The 22,628-nt window shown below is 44.4% G+C and overlaps 2 protein-coding genes across 2 annotated transcripts in view; one reads left to right on the plus strand and one right to left on the minus strand.

Annotated features, from left to right (window-relative positions):
• T265_03281 (hypothetical protein) overlaps positions 1-6,234 on the plus strand; it is a gene marked incomplete at both ends in the record, with an annotated part of 12,964 nt that extends 6,730 nt beyond the window's left edge. Inside the window, one exon of the mRNA XM_009167727.1 lies at positions 5,505-6,234. Within this exon, the coding sequence (XP_009165991.1) occupies positions 5,505-5,792 (288 nt within the window). The remainder of the gene's footprint in view (positions 1-5,504) is intronic.
• Positions 6,235-7,908: 1,674 nt separating this feature from the next.
• T265_13206 (hypothetical protein) overlaps positions 7,909-22,628 on the minus strand; it is a gene marked incomplete at both ends in the record, with an annotated part of 36,944 nt that continues 22,224 nt past the window's right edge. Inside the window, 4 exons of the mRNA XM_009167763.1 lie at positions 7,909-8,022; positions 8,131-8,175; positions 8,900-9,044; positions 19,652-19,797. Of these exons, the coding sequence (XP_009166027.1) occupies positions 7,909-8,022; positions 8,131-8,175; positions 8,900-9,044; positions 19,652-19,797 (450 nt within the window). The remainder of the gene's footprint in view (positions 8,023-8,130; positions 8,176-8,899; positions 9,045-19,651; positions 19,798-22,628) is intronic.

The raw sequence follows: 22,628 nt of genomic DNA on the forward strand, positions 1-22,628 counted from the left end.
ACTAAACGAACTTTATGGTTGTACGGCAGTGAAGCATCAGTGTCAACACTGATGTTGCTGTCATTGATGATGATGATGATGATATTATTGAAATGTGCTAGTAGAGAAAGCAGATTCTGTTCTCCCTGCTGAATAAAATAATTTATGGCAAGACTCGAGATCTATGGATAGACAATATACTTGTAGATTTCAGACGTAGTTTTTCCTTCTGCTGATTGTGGTGGCGGTCTTCGGTTCGTGTGGTTCCTCCCAGTCGCTATCGTTTGATTAGGCAACTTCTTGATGCGGTCCACTCAACATCGCATTCTATCGTCGTGACGGTTGATGAAATCTCCACTGGAATTTTCCGTAGGCCGTTCACATGAGACGAAGAGTTGACTGAAAATTGTGATATTAGTCGCGGATCACTATGTTCCATGCTATCAATATCCCTTGGCGGACCGATGGTCTGCCCATCCTTTAATAGTTTGCTGTGGTAGGACGTGCCCCTGTTTTTTTTTTAATACGCGGTGCATGCAGGTATTCAGTCTGATGTCGTCGCATATAGCCTAGCTTGTCTGAACTAACTTATTATCTTTAGGTTGTCAGCGATGTATTCGTTTACCAGAACCTATTGAATTTCGGAATGGCTAAGTTTGCTTGGATGCCATGCCTACTGATAACTTCTGATGATTACCTTTGGTTTTTTGCGCCTTTTAAGACGGGCCTTTTATCATCTGGTAGTAGGTTGAAGCTTGAGTGTGGCACGAACAAGCGTGCGATATGTGCTTCCTGCGTCTCTGTAAGACATGCCATTCTGAGTTGATGAAGCCTACCATGTGCACACCAAACCGTAGTAGATCTGTCCGGTTAGTCAACCGTCCTTCGGATACCTTCAGTAAGTACTTCTTCGGGTGATGGAGGTGCACACTGTAGTCAAAATGTTTGTTTATTTTCGCCGAATTAATGAACCGGAAGCCAAAACAAGTTCGCAGCGAGTAGGTCGTTCCGTCCCCGCAGTTAGACATCCCAGTCAACCATTGCTATGACATTTCCTCTAGATGTCTTGTTGACCAATAGTTGCAGTTGGGTGTTTAAATGTAGTGCAGGCCTTGGATTACATCTGAACGATAATCATACAGATTGCACACGTTGACGCTGTGACTGGAAGGATCATAAAAAGTACGAGTGTCCCAGCAGCTTATAAAAACCTCTAACTTGCCTTTTTGGTCACTTGTTCACTGGATCAGCGGCGTGTCAGTGGCCTGGCGACGTCGAAATATGAACGAGGTTGCTGGCGAGATATGTAACCACCGGAGCTTCTTGGGTTTGGTTTATATCACAGTCCTTAGAGGGTGTACGCCTAAGTGCCATCAGCCAGGCAGTGGGAAACATATCTTCCTTACTTCGGATACTGAAATGCTCTTGGGGCAGTAGTTCAGAGATTTCGCGTTCCCTTATTCTCCTCCCCTGCCCCACTCCGCCGTGAGCACTCTCTTCAGGTCCTAACGTCATGACTGACAGCTTTGGTCGCTGTACATCACCCTCAGCGTCTGTCTTCACTTAACAGACCTAAATACCTCAAAATCAATTTTCAAACCCCGGAAGCCTTTATTGTTCGTACTCTGAAACATGCGGGACGAGAAGCGTCACTTTCACGTACGTTGGATTCCCTTTGCTGTGATGTTTGTTGTTTGTCAGGAACGAGAATCCAGAGCCCAATTGATGCGATTAAGCCCACAGACTCGCTGCTATCTTCCCGATTATGGCTGCGCAACTTTCCTGATGCGTCACTCCTCGTTTTTGGATATGCTGGTCTGAGTGTTGCCCTGAGCCTTCGAGCGGAAACGTCTCTACTAGATTAGATACTCTTTGATAGTCTCTTCCGTGCAGTTCGTTTGGCAACGTCTGTGAAACAGCCTCGGGAAATGAAGAAACGCTCCCTGCTTGTGTCGCAGCGGACTAGCTCTGACGCTATAGATGTTCCTTTAAAGTGGGCTAAAAACCCAGACAACTCTTGGTTTCTGGTGACATGAGCTTGCAGGTAGGTAGGCTTAGCGCTACAGTATGGATCGCACTGCTGCAGTGTAAAGTCTGCTCTTGACAGGCCAACTGACGTCACCCCCGCGCCATTGATGTCGGGGGTTGGTGAAAGCTGTCCTGGCCCTTGCAATTCGAGAATTAATCTCGTATACAGCTGTTCCATCAGAAGTTATGCAAAATCCCACGTGAATAAATTAATCTATCACGTTGATTGGCCCATTTGTGAGGATGAAGTTTGGGTTTTATTTCATCCAGTCTTGCAGCAGTACTTCACACTCTGTGGATGTGATGCGTGTGCCAAACCGTGCTGTCGAATTAGTTAGGTTATTTTAAATATTCTGCATTTCTGGAGGATCCGAACCAAATAGAGCAACATCATCCGCATACTCAATGTCTGTGAGCGAACTTCCCGGGAGCGCTTCGACTTTATAGGTCTCAGAGACAGGCAGAGTAGTTTCAAGTAGCATATGAGTAACACAGGCGTGTAGGAAAGCGGGAGAGGAAGGCCTTCTCTTGCACCACTGAACTTTGTGAACTCAGGCGGAAGCTGTGTACTCGTACCCATCCACAGGAGTTCGCATACAATGCCCATGTAAGGGGGTATGAGTTTGAAAGGAGCACCTTCAGTCACCAGACACCGCTAAAGCTCCTGAAGATGGACGGGGTCAAAAGCAGCTTTTAGGTCGAGAAAACTGACCAACGTTGGACGTTTGAAAGAGTAACGCTTCTCAAGACTTTGGTTTAAGGTAAAGAATAGTCGATGCATTCCCAGCCCGGTCGAAACATAGTGTGGTTTCCACCAGTCTGTCTCTCGATAATCGATCAACCTTCACAAAATAATGCCACGGGGCACCTAAGATGCGATAGATACCCGACTTATGCCGTGATGGTCTTCACATGACGTCCTTGCGCCCTTCTTTAAGACTGGGCTAACGGTCGAAGAGCTCCACTCCATTGGTAATTTTATATTCCAAATCTAAAGTGCAATCGTCAGACTGTTCAGCGGGAACTCACCACTTTCACAGGGTGCGTGGTGCAGATTATCCACTCGCGGTGCCTTATCGAGTTGAGAGCTAGATCTTCGGATGACTTGTACAAGCAAACCTGGAGGCTGGGAGCATAGCCTCATGAACTCGCTTCCATTCAATCTCCACACAATCTTAATCGTCCGCATGACTGTGTTTGCAGTAGGTTTCTAACCATATCGGCTCGATACTATGGAGTTACTGAAACTTGTCGAAGTTGATGAATAGAGCTGCTCTGCTTTTGCACGTGCAATGCTGATGAAAAGCCAGCTGATAACTGGGCCCACACGATGGCATGATTGGATTTAGGTTGCGTATTTTAGAAGGAACGGCGATCTCTAATTGGGACTTTTCATCGGTAAGTGGTTGCCATATGGTCCAATTGAGTCCATGACTTTCTTACGGTTGGTGGCATCCAAGTAACTCAATGTGAGCATTTGTTTTGGAAGTTCGTACTGGCCAGGAACAGACGATATTCAGCACACAACTGAATCAGTTGCTTCCCATTATCCGCACATTGATCGTCGACTCCAAATCGACTGCCAAATTGTGCTTCTTCCGGGCTTAGTCATCCAGCTTTGGCAGTCATATCATCAGCCATGATGATTCTACCCGTTTTTCTTGCTGACCGAAGCAGTCGCCAGAGATTTCGATTAAAGTTATTCTCAGATCTGAAGTCTGACCGACCTGCATTAATCTTACTTGAGCCAAACAACCACACAGCATGTGGACGATTGTTTACTAAGATCCAGCTCAATAAAGCGCTTTCAAACATGGAACTCGGCGAAACTCCCATATCACGAGCCATTGCATCTGGATCATTGAATGCCCGAAGAGTGAAATATAGATCATTTGAGCCCGTCCTAAGCGAACTGAGGTGCACAACCGAAGTAGGGACTTGTATATGTGTTTAGGAGAAACCATTCACTTGAACGTAGAGGGAAAGCAATGTTTCAGCAAGAGATGCCTGTTGCTTAATTTGCTATAGAGTACGAACATCGAGAGTTGCAATTGTATTAGATTATTTCTCAGTGCTTATTTTCGAGGCGATGGTTTAAACACAAAATACTGCCATGGAACTGGCAAATGGGTTGATAGTGCTGCTTTATTCGATGATTGGGGATAGGGTGCGGAGGAGAGTCCGGAAGCGACGACCCTCAAGAGCGAATGATACTTCCCGGTCGCCCAACCCGATGAACGGGGTTGGTTGAGGTACCCCATTTTGAGCCTTTGGCTGAAAAGCCTGATCCACAGGTCATTGGGAGGATTAGGATTTTTCTCTGGGACTCTTCCCGCAGGCTCCGACTCAAAAGTCTGATCCGCAAGGCAGTGGGCAGTAAGGTTTTATTGAGCGACTTTTTCCAGAGCCAGTGACTCAATAGTCCAACCCACTTGGCTGGAGGACGCAGGGAGAAAGGTATTATTGTCTCATTCCTAATGCGGCTGCACATAGCAGATGCCTTTTGAGCAGACCCAGGATCTTTGGTAGTAAACGTATTTCGACTGCATTGAATAATGCACCGGCGGTCACGGTCAACCCTGGCGCGATCAGAGTGTGAAGTTTTTACTTCCGACAAGGTAACAGCTTTGGGTCGAGAGAAAACTGCCCGCATCCGGCGTTGTTTGCGAAACCCAACCATGAATGGAATGCAAGAGGGTGGTGGCCAGCCGAAGTTGCTACGAAAGGGAGTGTTTGCCGCACCGTTTCCCAAATTCGCCGGAGGACTAGGTGAAACGATCGTGGGCAATTAGGGCCATTTTCGATATGGTGACCTGTTACCCCCAGTGGCCAGTTTGTTTCCACTAGCTGGTCGTTTTTCGTCGGATGATCCCGCTCCCGAGTTTCGGCGCTTATTTTTCCACGTTGTATCTTTTATCGGTCCTACTTGAAAGTCTCAGGCCCTTGTGTCCAGGATTGTCCAACTCAACAACAGTACGTCTTTACCCTGAAACTGGCGATAGTGGTGATCGTGTGTTACGGGGTAGGTTGCTTAGTTGTAGTGTCCAAACGATTTATATAAATCCTCACTTCTGTTCTCACCGAATTTAGTCACTCATTTTGGAGGCCCTCTTAAGGAGGCAATAATTTACTGCACATCAATTCGCACCAATCTTGAAATCGTTAGCTGTTCGGATTGGCGTTTGTCGAAGCTTTCGGCCTTATCAATCCTGTTCCGACGAATGATATCCCGTCCATTATTATGTAGCTAATTACCGGCCTCGATAACTTGGACAACGGAATTCTCAAAGGTGTCCTGCTTTCTGTAGGAGGGAGAATCGTTTCTATTTACCCCCGCGTGCTATGAGGCCAATTACTGGTCGGATTCACTCGTAGCCCTAGCGTATGAGACCTGACTGGTTGTTGATGGTACGCCAAATCTTTTGTGAGCAGTGTTGTTAGAAGCTATCTTTCTGGTCAGAATTGTATATCTGCTTTTTGTATTGACCTGTTGTCAGGACCAGGATGGGCAAGTCACTCATTGGGAAGCAAATGCTTTTGCTCAGGACAATGACCTTCACTTCATCGAAACATCTGCATTAACTGGAGAAAATGTGGACGAGTCATTCCTGCACTGTACGAGGACTATACTAGCCAAAATCAAATCTGGCGATCTGGATCCAGATCGCCTTGGCTACGGTCGTCAGCGCAACATCCTCGGAGGCATCCCTGGTGGCGACCGTCCGTTACCTCTGACTGACACGCAACCATCAGTAGTGACGTATCATAACGATTGCAGTTGTTAACTCTTTCATGTCTGGCAACCGTATGTTTTAGCCCGATACAGACCTGTACAGTATGTGAACGCGCTCATGATTCAATCCACATTCGGAATTTTACTGCGCACAGCGTTTCAATATAAAGCTGTTGTGATTCTTCCACCTATACTGCCGTATTGGTAGCCATGATTTCATTTCTCCGTTGTATGTAACTCTTTCCTCCCGCCCTTGTTAGATCTCACCAAGACAGTTTTATTTACGTCTCATACAGGGTGTGAACTGCTTCTTATTTGTACTGTCTACATTGGTCCATGTCGGTCGTTTCGTTCTTGTTCGTTTATTTTCTTATCGTGTTCTCGTTTATCTCGTACTCCGCCGGCCCTCGTTTGATTTACGTGGCTCGAGTTTTTCTGATTTTTATGTGGTCATTTTTTTCTCATGGTATAATTTTCAGATGAACATATCTTTACCATCATCAGGTCGCACAGTTGTGGAAGTAACCTAAAATTGATCACAGAAAACGAGTAAAATAAAGCTGCAAACCTTTAATTAACACGAGGTTAAACAAATTAGATAGCTAGATGTAGGCAGGGCGAAGGAAGCAGAGATGTTGCATAGGGATGAACTTATCGACGAGGGTTGATGAGTGGATAAGATGCTTTTGACGGCACAGGATAGGCAGACATTCTGACAGCAATCGCTTCAGCTATAGGAGTAATGCGAGTTTGTCTCTTTCGGTTGATGACATTGTCTTCTGTAACGGACTCGGAGAGCTTCAATAGGGGGTACTTCCTGGTGTGTCGATCAGTAGTTGGCCGAGTGCGCTACCTCGGTGGCCTGTTGTCATCTAGTGAAATAAGGTTCACATATTCAGTTGTGTCAGGTATCTGGGTTTCAAACCTCGACACCACCAAGGTTTTGCACTCTTGATGATTTTCGATAAGGAGAAATTTGAGTCCTGTGCCTCCGCTTTTTGGTGTAGACTGACCGAAGTGTCCGCGCCAGGACATGTGGATGATCATCCAAAACAAGAACAATGTGAATACATATTTGTCACAGCCTTCCTCTAACGGCAACACCACTGGCAAGTTAGTGCTTTATTTCACCACTTTTCCTGGCGCATTCCAGTTTTTAACGCTTGACCTTGATTCAATAGATCGGATCGAGTTTTAATTACCAGCTGTAATGTTTCGGCACAATACAGTGGTAATTCACATTAAGAGTGAAGACACACAAACAACCAGCGTTGTAAACCGATGGTAGAGAAAATCACGTTCCAGCTTGTGGTCGGTAGTTTATAAATGAATATTGTCGGTGTACACGCACATACATACTTATGTACGTCAATACAAAACAGCAAATATGGGGACGGAAAGCTACCAGCTTTCCGGTGGCAATTTTTTTTAAAAACTCCGTCTGGTATGCACTCATTGAAAGGTGTCACTGGATGGTAACAACCAGACCAAGTGTCTGTTTACCTGCTAAGACGTGGGAATTCCGGTACACCCATTGTGTAGTGANGTCTAGTATGCAATCAGTGAAAGGTGTCATTGGATGATAGCAACCAGATCAAGTGTCCGTTTACCTGCTAAGACGTGGGAATTCCGGTACACCCATTGTGTAGTGATAACACGTTCGTGTTGTCTATCAGGTGTCGGATGTCCGGAACCCGATACTGCTGACAGGGACTAATGATGACCGAACTCGAGTTCATTACTTTTGCATTTCCCAACAGCATAGTTGCACTTTCGAAAACAAAGTGTAAAATGTCACCATGCCATAGTTAAAGTTGAAACCTTCCGACGTTGTGCTATTTACAAAAGAGAGCTCAGTTAAGGAAAACCGAAGCGATTCTAATGAAACGAACAGGCAGGGATGATCTGTGAACGAGATAAAATTAGTATGGAGGAACAAATACTGATCAATCATGAGAACTTGAACCTTCCTGTTCAAGTTGATGCAGGAAAGTGTTGATAAGAATGTCATGAGGGAAGTCGTGGTAAATGAAATCACGCAACACCCCGATGGCGCTGCTAATTGAAAGAAGTTGGGGACTAGATACATGGCTCACAGAAAGGAGAGTGCATGGAGATTTGCTCCTGCCGGAAAAGAATTCATCTCTAATTTTTGATGGAAAAACACATCAGGAAGGTAAACCTCTTGTCATACTGCACCTTCCAGAGGCTGGTCTCCATGGGGCACGCTCGGTCATGCGACCACTAGTAACCGTCGGACGAAGATTTTCCATTGAATTCGCCTACCGGATTGAAAATGGGTGGAATGTTGAGGTGAACAATAACTCACAACATTTTACGACATTCAAATTCATGAACATTAACATGGTCGACCAAGAGAAACGCTGTACCTGGTTGAATCCGTGACCAATAATCATGGCACCCAGACTCGCTATCTGAAAATATGAGAAAGCTCGGACTCACGTCACATAGTTCAGCATAAATTATGTTGACGTTTCAGTCCCAGTTTTCCTGGCTCAACCCAATCAGACTATTGTACCCTCAGATCAATAATTTCTACGCATTGATTGCAAGTGACTAGTACCACTGACCACAGGAAGGCACGAATTTGGAGTGAAAATACTACTGTACCTGATGCTGATTCACTTTTTCGCTCCTACGCCTACACGATTATCTTTAATCCATATTGGGACAGATTAATTTTTGATTCTGGTCGTTGAGTGTTAGTTTGTATCGTTAAGTCATCAGGAAACTTCATCTTTACGTTTACTTCCTTGAGATCCAGCTAATAGAATTAGAAAGTAACGATATCGGTACTAGCTCAGGGGTAAGTAGCTCTCACTTCGGGATAGCTCAGTGGCTAAGGCGTGGATCTAATTTACTTGCTTACTTAACTTGCGTCTGTTGTTCGAACCCAACCCCGTTATCTCGACCGCTCCTGTCCAGCCTCGGGCAACCTAAGATTATCTCAGCCCTCGTGCTTTCTTTGTGCGGAATGACAACTGTGAACCGAAATGGTACTGAAGCTAAACGGTTAATATCAGTGTTTTCGTTAGTACCAGCTCAGAAAGCAATCTTTCGCACGGTTTGTTCGGAGCTTAAATTTGGAGTAAACCCTGGTGAACTAACTAGTACAGGGGCTATGCTGCTGGAGCCTACCTTCTTCATTTCCCATTGATAATATGCCTCAGCTGCCTTCTCAGATTTCTGTTTCATTTCTTCCTCTTTTCTCCTCTCCTGCTGCATCTGCTCCTGCCGCTGGTTATGTAGTAATTCTCGAAGTTCGGCTTCTTTTTTAGTTCGCCTAGGGTGAATCAAGGAGAGCGAATAAGAATTTGGTAAGAAAATGGAAACATGAACAAAGGGTATTCAGCTTGATTTCAGATCTTGAAGTGATTCACTTGGAGTAAAATTATCTTCGTCGCTGGAAGATATGGACAGAATAGTCCTCCAAAAATGGAACGGGGAAGAAGTACTTTTTCGCGAATGAGAGTGTTTTTCCCTAGTTCCAGAAAGGCAACATTCCGTGTCCTCAGGCGGAATCAAGATTATTCTGGTCATTACTATACGAAAGGTGAGAATTCATTGTGCAATATTCAAAGTGAGTAATTAAGGGGACCGACCAGAGACAGTTATTAGAGTAAGAGGTTGTCAGAGCAGATCAGTGAAAATACCCCACTGTGTTTCCTTTATATGGTAACGTATGGCACATGTTTGAAGCACTTAAAGGTACTTTGTTCTGAGGGGTGGTTTTCAGAAGTATAACTAATTTGTGGAGTACTTTTCGATGTGAAAAAGAACTGACATGAGATTATACAACAAGAGTTGGATGAAAATCTTTCATCTCCGTTTTTTCAACTAGAGTGCTACCATTGTTTATGGGGTCATGGCAGGTAGGCGCAAATCCAGCAACCGCGCGTACCCATGCAAAATGCGAACACTGCGTCCAGTTGCCGGAAGCTTGACGTAGACGCACGTGTACGTATGCTTACAGATTGACCTGACCATGCACTACATCATTACCACACTTTATTCAGTGATTTTTAGCTGCACGTGGGTGCGTTTCACCGGTGACCAGCGACTTTCCTACTAGTTCGACTAGAGAATACACTGACCCAACCCACAGACCAGTTAACCGAAACATCTAGTTGGTCCCCAATATGAAAAATTCTGACAAGACCACTACGGAATTCTTCCCGTGTTAGTTTCATTTGGACCTCTGTAATTCGTGTAAATCAAACAAAACTCCAAAACAGGGGCCCTAGTGGGCATAATATCAAGTTTGTTTTCAAAAACATAACTATGTTGCGTCAAATTAAGACCGTTCAAGTGGGTTCAGGAATCATTGCAACGAGAGAGAGAGAGAGAGAGAGCAAATCTAGGGGGCTATATTTGACAGTAGGGATCCATACCGTGCACTGAGCTGTTCATTTCCAGTGAAATACACCTGATTCGCCTGCCCGCTTACCGGTGAGATGAGGATCCTATTTTCCATTTTCATTTAGCTCTAAGTAGATGCTAAGTAATCCGAATGGTTAATTGCAGCTTGCAAGCTTGTGACCCGGTTATCACACAGAACGACGACCCTGGGGTCAGGATTCAAACAATGTCACATGTCGACCTTCAAGTGTGCGACAAACTTTTTCCAAATCCACGACAGTCTTGTTATTGTTGTACGTATGACGGTAGCCTCCTGTCAGGGCGCGCCCAGACAGAAGAAAAAGCAAGCACAGTGATTTTTAGCTGCACGTGGGTGCGTTTCACCGGTGACCAGCGACTTTCCTACTAGTTCGACTAGAGAATACACTGACCCAACCCACAGACCAGTTAACCGAAACATCTAGTTGGTCCCCAATATGAAAAATTCTGACAAGACCACTACGGAATTCTTCCCGTGTTAGTTTCATTTGGACCTCTGTAATTCGTGTAAATCAAACAAAACTCCAAAACAGGGGCCCTAGTGGGCATAATATCAAGTTTGTTTTCAAAAACATAACTATGTTGCGTCAAATTAAGACCGTTCAAGTGGGTTCAGGAATCATTGCAACGAGAGAGAGAGAGAGAGAGAGCAAATCTAGGGGGCTATATTTGACAGTAGGGATCCATACCGTGCACTCAGCTGTTCATTTCCAGTGAAATACACCTGATTCGCCTGCCCGCTTACCGGTGAGATGAGGATCCTATTTTCCATTTTCATTTAGCTCTAAGTAGATGCTAAGTAATCCGAATGGTTAATTGCAGCTTGCAAGCTTGTGACCCGGTTATCACACAGAACGACGACCCTGGGGTCAGGATTCAAACAATGTCACATGTCGACCTTCAAGTGTGCGACAAACTTTTTCCAAATCCACGACAGTCTTGTTATTGTTGTACGTATGACGGTAGCCTCCTGTCAGGGCGCGCCCAGACAGAAGAAAAAGCACATGTGCAGAGAGTGATGCATCCCCAAGGTCACCATCGGTTCGACCCGTCCGGAAAGTAGGGGAGTCGGCGGCTCCCACTAAACACGGCCTAGCAACACACGACCAGCGTAGTGGGCCTGAGAATGTTCACGACCGGAACACCACCATTGGCTGTACGGAGCGAACAAGTGAACGAGCATATTTGGCCAATTAGTCATCCTATATATTTACGCGGATATTCTGTATGTTTTGGCCTGGCAATGCAGCCGTGTCCCCAGTTCTCTCTCTTCTCCCTATCGCGTAGTCTGGCAGGCTCAGTGCAGGCGTAACCCAATAGCTCGGCCACCGCACAATACATCTCCTTAGCTTGTTCTGTTATTCTAAGGCAGGGGAACTGGAATACTAAGACCAGCGCGTAAAATGAAGGCCGTTGTATTCGACCGTTTAACGCGCCAGTAAAATTAGAAATATTTGAATTATTTGAGTGAGCTATACTCAAAGCCCGAGTTGGAGTACAACCACTACAGACAGTTGCGCTTTCCACGATGGACCACATACTCCTTGAACGTTTGTGTCAGCTTTGAGCACAAATCACAGGATAACTCGACCACCTGAAGCAGATGTTACTTGATGACCTGATCGTGAAATTCTGTCACAATCCGTAGAAATTATTTCAACTTATCCAAAGATGGCTGCAACTGAATAAGCCCGTTTGACGCATATTGATGCCTGACCAAATCACAAGCTGTTCAATAATGGTAAGGAAACGTACATTCCACACGTTGGATCTGTAGTTTAAATTTCTGTCAGATTAGAATGAGTAGTATTCCCAGGTGAAGGAACCATTCTACTCCCAGAAGTGTAGGGAGATGTATAATTATTTCACAGTCCAGGCAGTGCAGCCTGGACAACTAACGTCTCAGGAGTTTCGTCAGCTTCAAGTACAGTTGGAATCCTGAAGCACACATACACACTAAGTCTGCAGTAACCTTGCGCATGAAGGTATCCACCGATTTATCATGTACCGCTAGAGATCTAGACGTTTCACCCGGTAGTGCTGGCGCATTTTCCACGAGCTTATTGAACCTCGAGAATGTCTGCTCATAAGACGTGATCCAGAATACGTTTGGTGAATCACCTGACATGCTTCCAGCTTTGGAGGCTTTGGAAGCCTACCATCGGTGTCCTAGCCTTCGCGGTGACAGTTTTCCACGTGAGTGGGTGTTCAGACATGATTGCCCCAGTGGACAGTGGAATTTGGTGAGCTGCGAAAGTATGAACGTAAATTAGGGTGGTTTTTGGTTTGAGCACATACGCAACCAAATGCAACATTTTGGCGTAAAAACTTTCATTCCATTCGTAAAGGTTTTGCAGCTGAGAGCATTGTGCGGCCAGGGAGCCCCACATGGTTGCGTATGTGTGCGCTTTGAGCAAAATCACGCACCAACTGGCTGTCCCGACTACTGGGTCGGTTAATCTGGAAAGTCTCCGACACCTGAGTGCACAATCCGAATCCGCAGTAGGCGCGCCTTTGAAGGACCCGAAACCAATAGGCAACCCGGTGACAAACGCCTGCAGTGGATGCACTCAGACGCGGCCTCGAGCATACATCGCGCCAGTTCATAAATGAGGTCAACTAGCCGCATCAGGCCCGTTGTGGATCACACAACAGCTGCGGGCGAGAGACGATCGCTTTGGTTGATGCGTTTCCAGTGTCGCAAGACAGAGCTGATGTAGCCGCAACCATCACTTGAACTGATGACAACGAGAACGGTAGCACCACTTGTGGCGGAAAGTGTGGATACGCGTTAGCTGATAGGGTAGAAAGCACTGACAGTGCCTCCTCACAGACGGGTTCTTATTCACGTCGAGTTCCTCTGGAACCAGATTAGAAATTCGAAATCGGTGTACGGTAAACTTTGCAGCAATATGACATTGGACAACATCCATTAAAAAGATGCATTATGGATTGAAAATTAAAAAGTAATGTAGAAAGGCTGAATAAAATGGCTTGCCAATTTACATCAACTGCTGTCACAAAAGTATCATCCACCTTCAACAGCATTTTCACGGATATGGCTACGTCAACTGTTTTACAACGCGCCCATTAAGACCCGCACCCGCAGCGATCCACAGAACACTCTTAGTCGTTCCACCGAGTTTCAACGGGCCTTGCCGCATTTATGGGCTTCCGGAAAGTGCGTGCAAAGCCGGGTCTCAGCACTGGCACTGGTGGCGCTTTCCACTGGGTTATCTACTGGTCTTCTGATCCACCAGACGTGCACACAGCGTCGTTCAGATTGTGCGCCCTGGTGACTTTTTAAAAAAAAAGTCAATGACTTTCTGGACTAACAGCATCCGCATCCGGAGGGCTTCAAGCTCGCGTGCATTCACCATGAGCTGATCAACTGTACTAACTTTCCTCTCGGACAAGTTCCTTTCATTCTAACTTCACTTTTGCATCGCATGAAGCCCGAAAGAAGAGCATACGGTGTTTGATGACCTTGTCTTTGACTCCACACTTTTTCCTTATCCTTATCATCACCACTGCTACCCCAGTCCGAACATATTCTACTGGGACGTTTAGGTGTCTGGTATAATTGTAGCTGCTCTGCAGAACCGCTGAGACAAATAACTAAAAAACTGAACAATCAGACGAGATAAATATTACCTACTCGTGTGCATAAAAATCATATTTTCAGACCTATATATGCCTCTCAGCAGTTGAACGGGTTCATTTGGCAATTACTCTGTGTGGTCTGATAGTTCACTAGTGTTGATTCTGCATAGTCCCGGTTTAGTACTTGGATACCACAAGAACAAACACTATTGTACGCTAGGATATTGGTTGGCATATTTAATCGCCTTAAATATAAAATCTTTTCGGCCGAAGTCAAAAATGAATTTCTGATCAATGATAAGTTGGAAGTCGCGGTAAAGATCTCTTAGTCCATTAGTGCTAATGGAAGATGACCCAATTGTGAGTACGGTAATGCATTGTCGGTTAGCCCCACAGTTGCATACTTAACGTGTATTTCACCGATGAATATGTAACCTAATACGAACTGACTTTGAGTTTTCCACAGAATTTAATAGGTGTGCATCACGCAGTTGATCGATTGGTTGCTTGTAGGAATTCACCAGTCTCGTTACAAATGTCACCATAATACTCTGAACAATCCTCCTTTTCTCTCGTTCGAACCGAGCAGACTAAGCACGCAGAATAGGAAAAAGCTTTTCAAAAAATAACGATGCGAATGCATTTTTAACGACTTTTACGGGTGAACGTAAGTTTATGTAATTCCGTCTTCAGTTTAAGCGGTTCATCACCACATATGGTGTGTCCATGGTTGATCATGCTCAAACATGATTGTCGCAAAACGAAAGTTTCCGTTAGTCACAGACTACTCGTCGTTGTTAGTAACGGACTGCAGCCAGCTCCGTTGGAACATGCCAGAATATCTCCTGTCATCAGAAGTGCCTTTTCGTTCAGGATTAATGGAGAATTCATTCGCATAATACTCTGAACAATCCTCCTTTTCTCTCGTTCGAACCGAGCAGACTAAGCACGCAGAATAGGAAAAAGCTTTTCAAAAAATAACGATGCGAATGCATTTTTAACGACTTTTACGGGTGAACGTAAGTTTATGTAATTCCGTCTTCAGTTTAAGCGGTTCATCACCACATATGGTGTGTCCATGGTTGATCATGCTCAAACATGATTGTCGCAAAACGAAAGTTTCCGTTAGTCACAGACTACTCGTCGTTGTTAGTAACGGACTGCAGCCAGCTCCGTTGGAACATGCCAGAATATCTCCTGTCATCAGAAGTGCCTTTTCGTTCAGGATTAATGGAGAATTCGGTATTTGTTCCGAAAGATAGTGATCACGCGATTGAAACGAGTTTTCGGGAATGATTAGTGGTTTAATGGCAGAACTTGTCTGAGCCTTATTATATTTGATGGATTATGGGTGAGTATTCAAACAAATTTTAGTTAATACATGATCACTGAAGACACTTTGCAAGTGAACGTATTAAGAAGGTGGCATGGTATATGGCAGTTATGTTGCCAAGATACTGGAGCTGATCCTGGTGTAGTGGAGTGTGCACCTTCGTGAGTCATTGAACTATTCATAGTGAGGCTGAGTTGACTCAGTCAATGAATTTTTCCTACCGACTTGGTCGATCGGTGGAGGCCAGACGAATGCAGTATCCTTGTCCTTCAGGTTTTGCGTAATGACGTGTGAAATGACTTGCTACTTTAAAACCTATGCACATATGGGTGTATACCTTGCTCCCAGACTTTTGAACTACGTGTGGGTCTCCTGAAATTATCACAGCCAGTGTAAAACCATGAATATATCAGCCCAAAAATACGCTGAAGCCACATCGGCCGTTGTACGGTGCTATCAGTCAGGTCATCATTATTCCTGTGTACAACAGACAGCTGCTGTTTATACCTTCTTTCTTACAGTTTTACGTATTCTTTCTTCTTTGTATTCCTCCTCATTATGAGTACTCTCTCTCTCTCTCTGTAAGTCCTAGCACTGGTACTGATAGCTGTGTTAGCTTTGCACCACCCTTGATTGTAATTTTTGTGCGTTCGCCCTCGGTGACAGCTTCAGACACATCGTGCCCAGTTTTCAAACCATGAAAACCGGTTATTCAGCTGCTTTTGATGATCACGTACTGAAGCGAGCAAGGAAAATCCACTTTTGTTGATAAGTAGATTTAAGCTGTTTGCAAGAAACAGGAATCGATCATTCAAGTAATCTGACTGACTTAGCTGATCCTTAGTTCTCTTCGCGATTCAGTGTGGGCAAATCTGTTGATGTGAAGGCCACTACAGCCTGACATGTCGAGGTCTATATTGTCCTGAGACACCTGGCGCAAGCGTCTTTGACTGGTCGTTCACGAATGAATTCGAGCAGAGAGTGGTCCGGCTTTTCCCCACTTATTTAATTCTCCGATGTCCTAAAGGACTAGCTCTGATACCGGCAAAGACAGTTTCTACGATGCACTGGATGTTACTGCCAAAAGCTTGGACATCATTGTGGTGAATGATGACATGAATGTGCAAGTCATTGGGCCTGGCGCTGCTGAGGCTCGAGTTGGTGGTCGTCTTAGATTAGAGAAACAAAACGCATGGGCCTTGCCACTTCTGTGTGTCGTTTTCCTGAAACAGTGGCAATCGTCTGACGACGTAATGCATACCAATGAACAACCGACGAACCAAGGTAGACCGCATTGCCATCGGTTACCGTTGACAGGATCCATTTTCTTTTGGAACCACTGCGTGAATTCCAGTCATGTATTCGTCCGTTACTTCCACTCACTGCTCTTTTAAGGTGTGTACAGGTCAAGCACATTTTGCTTGGCCATTGAGAATCTCATGGACCGGGAAATCTGACGAACTCTTCAGGACCAGTTCAGGAAGCACCTAGATACTGGTTCCATACCACTTGGTAACTTCTTTCTTACAGTTTTACGTATTCTTTCTTCTTTGTATTCCTCCTCATTATGAGTACTCTCTCTCTCTCTCTGTAAGTCCTAGCACTGGTACTGATAGCTGTGTTAGCTTTGCACCACCCTTGATTGTAATTTTTGTGCGTTCGCCCTCGGTGACAGCTTCAGACACATCGTGCCCAGTTTTCAAACCATGAAAACCGGTTATTCAGCTGCTTTTGATGATCACGTACTGAAGCGAGCAAGGAAAATCCACTTTTGTTGATAAGTAGATTTAAGCTGTTTGCAAGAAACAGGAATCGATCATTCAAGTAATCTGACTGACTTAGCTGATCCTTAGTTCTCTTCGCGATTCAGTGTGGGCAAATCTGTTGATGTGAAGGCCACTACAGCCTGACATGTCGAGGTCTATATTGTCCTGAGACACCTGGCGCAAGCGTCTTTGACTGGTCGTTCACGAATGAATTCGAGCAGAGAGTGGTCCGGCTTTTCCCCACTTATTTAATTCTCCGATGTCCTAAAGGACTAGCTCTGATACCGGCAAAGACAGTTTCTACGATGCACTGGATGTTACTGCCAAAAGCTTGGACATCATTGTGGTGAATGATGACATGAATGTGCAAGTCATTGGGCCTGGCGCTGCTGAGGCTCGAGTTGATGGTCGTCTTAGATTAGAGAAACAAAACGCATGGGCCTTGCCACTTCTGTGTGTCGTTTTCCTGAAACAGTGGCAATCGTCTGACGACGTAATGCATACCAATGAACAACCGACGAACCAAGGTAGACCGCATTGCCATCGGTTACCGTTGACAGGATCCATTTTCTTTTGGAACCACTGCGTGAATTCCAGTCATGTATTCGTCCGTTACTTCCACTCACTGCTCTTTTAAGGTGTGTACAGGTCAAGCACATTTTGCTTGGCCATTGAGAATCTCATGGACCGGGAAATCTGACGAACTCTTCAGGACCAGTTCAGGAAGCACCTAGATACTGGTTCCATACCACTTGGTAACCACCGCTGCAGAGAGCTACCCGAAGCTGTACTTGATACACAGAACTTCCACCTGCGATAAAACCTAGCCAACGTCCTCCAGGCTTTAGAATTATGATGGGGCAGTCGCTTTGCTTCAGACCTGAAAATAGATTCCTGCCCATTGCAGTCACAGCTTAGCTGGACGCATTATGCGATGCTAATTAAAGCAAGCTGTCTGCGCAGACCAGGGAACTCGGTGGAGCCAGAACGTCGAAGAAATGCAAGAGGCGCAAAGTGTATGAAATATCCACCGATTGGTCCATTTGATTTGCTGAAATATACCTTGAAGGTTCTTACCAGAGTAACCGTCAAGGACCACAGTGGCTCTCTGAGGTCCGAAAAAGAACAGAAAATACGCCAGGCAGAGTACTTCGAGAAACAACTAATCTGATCACTCGCTACTTCCTGTCCTGCAGTTGTTTCACACAAACGTGGACTGTGAATACGGAACACTCTTCGGCCTCAAAAGTATTCAGGCGTACATCTTTGCTAAAGTGTCACTGTGGTTTTGGAGCGAGGTAGTTTAGTGGTTAGCGAGCGAATTTTCTGACCGAAGGATCCGTCGTATGAACCTGATCTCTCAATCTCGACTTCTCCTGTCTAGGTTTGAGCAACCTGGCAGTATCCTAGCACTTGTGATCGCTACGAGTGGTATGGCAACTAGGCACCGAAGGGGTGTTAGGGCTAAACGAGTGTGTTTGCTGTACTCCAGCTCCCACCCACTCTTCTTAAAGACGACATTGGATTCTTTAGTCAGTGCCTGTCAAAATCAATGCGTCTATCTGTTCATGGTGGGAGGCGCTCAGGTGGAAATGCCCAGAGATTCATGAGTTCGGTCCTTATATTCATATAACATATATATGGTGGCTCCTGAAAAACTTTATAACGTGTAGTTTCCAATAAGGATGTCCGCTGCTTCCGCTCCTTGGTTATACTCATCATCGATGGTATACGGAAATGAACTTTGGTGGGTCTTCGAAACCCTTTTGTCCGAGTCGTTTCTGGTCAGAATTTTGCCGATCTGAAGTACGCAGGCAGACTCTTCCTAATCTTTAAGACAAATAAAAATCAAAAACCCTGTTGAATAGACTGACCACCATCGCGCCATCTTTCGGTACCTATCTTGTTCCCAAACGATGCCTTGCTTCGGAGTGGTCAGTAACTCAAGACATTCAAGACGCTCGGCCCCACGTGAATGGACTGGGTAGCCTGTTGATGCTATATACACAGCATAATAAGTGGACCCGAGTGAACCAGTCCACCAAAAGCTCCTTGATTTGGACTTAAAGTTTATAAAAAAAAGTAGCTCGAGAACCTTCTTAAATGTTGTAGAGGACATTAAAAGCAGCTAGAACAATAAATAGAGCTGTTTGACCACTTCATAAAGCCAGAATTTCCAGTTCCAGTTTTGGTGGGTTTCGCGTCAGGTGTGGTCAAATGTACCGCTACCTCTTTCTGTCCAGCTTATTGGAACCTGTGCTGTGTACAGACGTAGATTTTTCTAACAATCTATTGGCGTGTCCAAATGGTTTTCATAACTGGGCATCTCGCAGGCGTTTTAATTTTTCCACGTATGCCGTGCCAGAATACTGTTCCACTGTTTATCTATTGGGCGTAATAGTGAAGATACTGGCGCCGCTCTCAAAAGCCAGATCTTCCGTAGAGTGAAACTATTTTCGAAAGGCAAACTTAAATGGACACAAGGATAACACCCACGGATTCCGCTGTGTTCTCACTTACACCTAATCAGTGATGTCCATCGTTCAACTTAACTTTATCTCCTTACATCTTGGATCAGTCTGATGGCTGTTCTTTGTATTCGTTCTGTGGTTCATGACAGTTTCATTAACAACAAAACAAGAATGCTAGTGTTCCGAACTTCGACAGTGGACAAATAATGGTTTTCATTAATTTCACTATAAAACGAGCCATCAAGAGTGCACAAAATTACCCAGCTATCCAACTGTATAAAGAATGAACAAACCAACAAACAATAGGATGTAAACGCACCAAGCTTGGAAGGCCTTTTCGGCTTGCGTACGCTTCTCTTCCTCTTCCTTTTGTTGTGTTTGTTTGGACAGTTTTTGTTTTTCCTGCTTCTCCCGTGCTTGTTTTAATAATACAGCATCTTTTCGAGACTTCCACACTTCAAATGCCTTAGGAAAAAGCGAGTTAATTGTGGGGTTAAACCTTCATTTACAAATTAAGATGATCATAACGGACTTTTCCAACGGACTTTTTCCAATTAAATGTTGTACAGTGACTTTTTCAGTGTTTCAGTTGGAAGAATAGTACGGATATTGAAGTATCTCCCCCTGTGCAAACCCAGAACTGAGCAAAAATGATGGCACTTATTCTGTGATATTTCCTTAACTCCTTGAATAGTAAAGTTTGTAGGATGGTGTTGGGCTCGCTTCGAGGTTTTCTGTCTCCGAACCTGCATCGGAACCCCGGAGAAGGCAGAGCGGATAATTATTCTATGGTATCGCTTTCACGTGGGACAGAAGTGGATAAATAGTCCCAAGTCATCTGCAATACCTCTCTAACTAGATTCAATAGAAAACAAAAAAAAGTTTCAAGAACTAGTACGAGAAATAGAGTTTGCGAAATCTTGACTGGTAAAACAAATGACGTACCAAAAACCAACTTCCACTTTTTATATTTACTTCGCTCCCACAAATCCTGGGACATGCAAAATTTACAGACATGTCACGAGCACGTGTTTAGTTTCGATGTTTTGCAGATGGACCACATCAAGGGTATGCGAATTCCCAAAGCAGCCATTTCGAAGTAACTGCTCACCAACCCGGATGTGTGGACAGTATATATCATGATCCGAAATCCAATACTGCTGTATTAGGGTCAACATAGCAATGCGTCCGATGGTGAGTCGACCTACTCGTGATTGTGGTGCTGATTAAGATGTTCTGCGGATTCGTTGAAAACAAGTTATCTGAGTTGTAGCTGAAGAACTGCATGCGAATTTCTGATGTCGGTGGTGAGTGAGGGACATTGCTGCCTACACGAACACCGGACCTTTTGATGTGAATATACAGTGAGGCAGATTTGGCCCTGGTTCATACGCTAGTAACTAATTCTGTGAATAGTTTCTTCCTTACGGCAAGAGGTAAAAATGAGTGTCAGCGTAAACTTTATTTAATAAGGCGTAGTAAAATTGCTTGGGGGAACAGAAAAATAGTGACTCATGAAGGGTTGAATCCGCATAAAAATTTTACACCACATTAGCTTTCCTTAGGCGATTGAAATGGAACCAAACATCGTCTACATAGGTAGGAATCCAACTAGATGAACATATACAGAGCTTGATATCAGTTAATCAGTAAGATTATAAATATTTAGGTTTATTTTTCAACGTCCTAAAATTTTCTGCACATTTCCACGGTGGGTCGTGTTGATTAACAGTCATTCGCCCTCTAGGAAGAACCATTCTGGTGAGTGTATATCAAGCTGAGAAGACACTAAATTCGAGTTTCTCATCAGGGTCCATCAATATTGCAATTCTTGACGGTGTCGGAGATTGAGCTCAGGACATTTGACGTCCTGGACCCACCTGAATGATAACGTCTTAACAGGCGAACGCTTGAGCGATGTAATTGGTTTGTCCTGCTGATGTTATCGATTTAAGTTTTGTTGTAACCGTTGAATTAAGCTGCACTCGTGCACACTTATATACGAGCTGCATGCCTGCTCAGATAAGTTCTAATGGTGTTGCGAAATCAATATTTCCAAGAGCTACAAAATGTATTCATTAGGGTTCCTTATATTTCCCTAGCAGACAGGTACTTTACCACTTAATCCAGACTACTTTGGTTTCGCGGCCGTTTTAAGTCAAAATTCGCCGTCCTTATGTGAATGCCATATTATTACTCTGAATGGTGGAAACAGTTTGTTTGGGTCTATTATCAGTAGAGAGCGAAAGTACGCAGAAACTGCATATCCCAAATTCAAAATCGCACTGCAGAATGAATGTATTGCTGCGAAGGAATCATGGGATCGTTGTTGAAGGGAAATAATGCGTTGGGGATGGACTGATCACGCATTCGTAAACACATGCAAGTTAGGACGTACAAAATAAACTCTTCATGAGGTAAGAAAAGCGTGTACGATTTTCTGAGCTACACAATCGTGTCGGTGAATAAGAAAAAACATTTCCATCGAATGAAACAAGAAACCATGGTGCATTTGGCGCACTGTTTGCAGTGTGTTGGTTTTTATAGGTAGAGATTCTACTTTTACCTCGAGTGATAATTTCTTTGGAGTGTAAAAATGGATGTATTGACAATACGATAAACAATAAACTTACTTTAGTGTCTTATTGCATCATCACCTGCAGTTGACGTACGCGCACCGAGTTTTGTTTGTAACCCTCACAAAGAATGTCGTAACACAGACCACTTAAATAGTTTCCAGAGGGAGACCTTGGTCGGAGAGAACACTGTGGTTGACTAGCCGCTCATAACGGAAATCACTGTTAACGAACTAATTCAGGAGGTAGTTTCTAGTTACTATCCTCTTGTTCCCAGTTCACGTCAACTCGTTGTTGTAAGGCCCAAGTTAAACACATTTACGTGATAATCTCATGAAATTGTCGCGGTTTCATAATGGTGATGGTGAATACTGAAGAAAAACTTAATGTAAAATATGGCGAACTAATGGCTAAATGCACTGAACCCATTTCTTCCGTTTGCTTTTGCAAGTGGCTGAGAACATCATTGCCTACGCATATGCTGTGAGCACTCCGAGTAAATTGGTCAAACCCAAATGCCGATCCATTCATCTCATTTTGTTCAGCCAAACATTATGCTACCTTCACTGCTAGCAAATAAAACACGCATATTTCCAGCTTGTGATTGGTGATTTATCGTTCGAATTTTCGTTACCTAAATAACGAGGATTTCACTGCGGACTGCGCCTGCCTGATGAGCCCCAAGAAGGGAGAAACCGGTCGTGAGCTGTCGAAAAGTTT

This window comes from Opisthorchis viverrini, assembly GCF_000715545.1.
Source record: "Opisthorchis viverrini unplaced genomic scaffold opera_v5_47, whole genome shotgun sequence".
NCBI classification, from domain to species: domain Eukaryota; kingdom Metazoa; phylum Platyhelminthes; class Trematoda; order Opisthorchiida; family Opisthorchiidae; genus Opisthorchis; species Opisthorchis viverrini.